At 36.0% G+C, this 4,315-nt stretch overlaps 1 protein-coding gene across 1 annotated transcript; it reads left to right on the top strand.

Annotated features, from left to right (window-relative positions):
• Positions 1–1,771: 1,771 nt before the first annotated feature.
• On the top strand, positions 1,772–3,997 carry LOC138051551 (uncharacterized). Its single transcript, XM_068897776.1, has 4 exons — positions 1,772–1,939; positions 2,326–2,523; positions 3,483–3,643; positions 3,754–3,997. Exons 1-4 carry the CDS (start codon positions 1,780–1,782, stop codon positions 3,886–3,888), a joined length of 654 nt encoding a protein of 217 aa, XP_068753877.1. The 5' UTR covers positions 1,772–1,779; the 3' UTR covers positions 3,889–3,997.
• Positions 3,998–4,315: the final 318 nt, after the last annotated feature.

The raw sequence follows: 4,315 nt of genomic DNA, 5'->3' as shown, positions 1-4,315 counted from the left end.
AGTCCAATTAATTTTTTGTATGTATTCAGATTCAGCACAAACCGAATGATACTAGGTGGTATATGGTTTGGACCAGGAAAACCATCCATGACAACTTTTCTAGCTCCATTCCGTGAGCAGATGAACAAACTCAAAAGAGATGATAAGGTTTGATATGATAGTTTATAGACTTTAAACTGGGAATATAATATTGGTCCCTTCTGGGGATGCTGCCAAAAACAAAGAGCTTAAGATTGTGTCTTTTGTGTACATGTAGTACGACCATGTCAATAACTTTCCACAAGGAATTTCTCTGGAAATCAATGGCGAGAGTTTTGTTTGCCGTGCTGTGTGCTTACTGGTTGCCACAGATCTTCCTGGAAAGTCATCAGTACAAGCATTTACTCAGTTCAATGGCAAATCTGGATGTTCGTGAGGAAGAAGGGGAAGTTGTGCGAGTGGGAAAAGGTCATTCGAGATGTTATCCATTTATCATTGGCCCACCAAAACATCCAAGGCAAAAAGAAAGAGTTGTTGAGCAAGGCCAACAAGCTCAACTGACTGGATCTCCGGTAGGAATGAACTGTTTTAAAAAAAACACACTGATGAAGTTACATTGTGAAATGTTTGTGGCTCTTAATACTTAACACTTTTAAATGTCAATTACGGGCATTGCTTTTATTGGCAAGAGAAACATCACTGGAATGTCATAATAATTACAGTACTTATTCAGCTATAAGCTGAGCGATTTTTGCACAAGTCCACACTCAATTTGGGCAAATTTGAAGCCGAAGATCGAAGATCGATCAAATAAAATTTCTCAGCAAATTAAAACAGTAACAAATGAACATGTATTCACTTACAAGCCGAGCTAATTACTGGTAAAATGAAGACCAGTTGTATTCTTAATGTATCCTCCCAGCACTCCTAGCTGAATGCAAAACAGCATGTGCTGATTGGGACAAGCCAATAAGCTTCTTTGAAGATGCTGCTCAGGCTGAACCACACCGCACAGGAGTGACCTGATTTTATTGAAGCAACGTAAAAACAAGGTGCCCATCCCATCTCCAATCGGAGGGTGGGAGGGAAAATTACAAATCGCTAGTAGTTAGTAATGCTCTCTGTACAAGAGAACTGCAAGTGAACCTTGAAAGGCTCGCTTGAGCTTTTATAGCTATAATAGACAAATTTGAAAGCTGGATAAAAAAAAAACAAACAAAAAAAAAAACAAGTATCTGCGAATTGATTCCCCAAATTAACAATAAACATGTGTGATTTGCAAAAAGTCAAATGCAAAATTTCCGGACATGTTGGGGGAGGGATGTTACCAGGTACTTATTTTTGTTGGCCTCTGCTTCTGCTACTTGTAAAATACAGCATTGACCAAGTTAAAAGGCCTGCTAACTCAAGCTTGCAATGATTTTATTTTGCACCATGATTATAGTCACATCAAGTTTTTCATTTTCATGGACTTGTACATGAATATAATCAGAAGCCACTACTAAATGCACAATATGCATGAAACCAATAATTATTGTCTTGTTATAATTATTGTGGGACATTACAAATGGTTCATTCTCAAACTTGAAATGAAATTCCCTGTCTTAATTATGCTTGTCTGACTTTGAAATTATACTCACATGCATTTGTTACCAAGTACAATATTGTATTAAAGGTGTAAAATATGTATTAATTAAAATTTATTTTATTGTTCAAAAAGGTTTGTGTGTTGATGGTTTTGATATTATCAATGGAATGCCATTGGATTATATGCACAGTGTGCTGCTTGGAATTGTCAAAATGCTGTTTGCCTTGTGGTTTGATAAAAAGTACAAAAATGAGAAGTTTTACATAGGCGACAAAATATCTCTTATCGATGAGCGGTTATCAAAGTGTCAACCACCTGACTTCATATCACGATTGCCTCGCAGCTTGGTAAAAGACAGGAAGTATTGGAAAGGTAAATACATGTATTTGGTTTGATCCTTTCTATTCTTGATTCCAAAGTACACTGTACCTTATAAACTAATTGCGATTTTGAGACAGCAATACCACATTATATTGACAGCTAGTTGGGAGAAAATATATTCCGTATTGGGCGGAGTCGCGAAGTAGTTAGTTAGATTTCTAACTAGGTAGATAGGTAGTTAGATTTCTCTCCCTTGAATCTTGAGAATTGTTTCCCTTGACCATCATTATTGAAGATTCTTTGGAAAATATTTAAAGTAACTTTCTCTTGTATTATGTCATTGAAAAGGGCATTATTAATTGCAATTTTATTATTTATCTTACTCATAATTGAAAAAATTAAATAATGCTCAATTACCTTTGTCTTTAATTTGACAGCTTCTGAAGTGCGATCATGGTTGTTGTACTACTCACTTCCTGTGCTAAAGGGGATTCTGCCAGATGAATATTACAGTCATTATGCCCTCCTGTCCACTTCAGTGTATTTCCTTCTTCAGCAGCCAGTAACACAGGCCCACCTTTTTATGGCAGATAGGCAGCTTGAAGAATTCTACTGCCTCACTCAAATTTATTATGGTACCAATTGTTTCTTAAAGGTTTTTTTTTTAAATTCAATTACATCACAACACTATGTAGAATCAAGGAATTTTTTATTGGGAATTGTAGAAATGTTAATAGACTGGCAGCCATCATTTACTTTGCAGGGCACACTACAACTTTTCGTAGTTTATTTAGATCCAAACAAGACTTGCTATTTGTTCACAAAAAACTATACTTATCTACAATCTTGGACAAAGTAAATGGAACATTGAGCCCACCCCTCCCCCCAAAATCAGTGATGGGAAAATGGCGCGTTTTGGCCTTCACGCACCTTAATTTTTCATCCTTGATTTGGGGGAGAGGGGGCATTTCTTTTCCATTTTATTCTGTCCAAGATTGTAGTTCCACAGCAAATTTCTCACTAAACCACTAAATAATTGAAACACTTGAAAGTTGGAATAAAATTATAATTTATGAAAATAATTTATCAAAGTGCTCCAAATGTTACAAAAGGCAATTTAAACAACATAATTCCTTTGGGGAATCATTTGACGCAAACAAAAGTTGAATAGAAATAGTAACAACCAAAAATTGGTCAGCACAAACTAAAACAGCACATTTTGGCATTCTCATGTTTATTCTGCTATAATTATTCCAGTGTCATTCGATCAGCCACATTTGCGTCCGGTGTCATTCCGGTATATTCCAGTACCATTCTTGCCCAGTCCGTTTCATTTTGGTGTCATTCCACCTTGTTTCAGTATTGTTCCGGTTTATTTTGGTTTAGTTCCATACTGCATTTTCCCTCCTGTTCAGTATTGCCCTGTTACTCTCCAGTGTGTTTCTCTGTGCACTGAAAAGATTAATAATTTTTGTTTAGATTGAAGAATTGAAAAATGCAATGGTTCCCTTTTTGCAAGTCTAATTTTGACGATTGTGTTTTCAGAAAAAAGAAGTCTGTATACAGTATTTAATTTATCTGTATTTTTATTTAGGTAAAGGAGCATGCACCATCAATGTCCATAATGCATGCAAACATTTGACAAGCAGTGTTAGGCTTGCAGGGCCCTTGTGGGCTTTCTCTTGTTTTGGATTTGAAAGTTGGAATGGTGTAATGACAAAACTAATCCATGGAACCCATCATGTAGCAACACAGGTGACTATTACACTAATAATTTACCTTACATGTGTGATATGTGGCACTTAATGGCTTCTTTGTCTTTGTTCAATCTGTTAATAAATAAAATTTTAAATTTAATTTTGCAGGTGGTTTCTGCAGTTAAGGCAATGCGGATGATTACAGTGATGGAAAATGAAAACATGGCTGAAAGTTCTGAAGATGTGATTTCTTTAATGCAAACTCTTGATGGCTCAGACAGGTTACATGTAGTTGTGGACTGATATAGTAATAGCATCAGGCTTCAACACCAAGATTCAAGAGTCACCCACTTTATCTGTTAGGTTGTTTTTTTCTTTTTGGACTGTGTTTCTTAAAATGGGTACCACTAGCTTTTGGAAGGTTCAGCTGTGTTAAAAAATGTACTTATTCAAGATATTCTGGAATAATTTATAATTTCTTCCCTTTTTTAATTATTAGTTAAATATCATCAAAACAAATTAGGGTTAGGCCACCTGAGCAAACTTGATTTGACCAACACTCAGTTGGCTGAACTGAATGAGGTAATTCCAGGGGCAGCAGTAGACGTCCTGGAGTCTTATTCCTTTAAGAAAATCTGCTTCAGGAAGAAGCTCTTTTACAGCATCGCATGTACAAGAGTCAAAAGGCGAAACAGCTTCACAGTGACTTATCTAGCCAACGATGGAGAAG

This window comes from Montipora capricornis, chromosome 1, assembly GCF_036669925.1.
Source record: "Montipora capricornis isolate CH-2021 chromosome 1, ASM3666992v2, whole genome shotgun sequence".
NCBI lineage: Eukaryota > Metazoa > Cnidaria > Anthozoa > Scleractinia > Acroporidae > Montipora > Montipora capricornis.
This window is presented reverse-complemented; position numbering and strand designations above follow the sequence as displayed.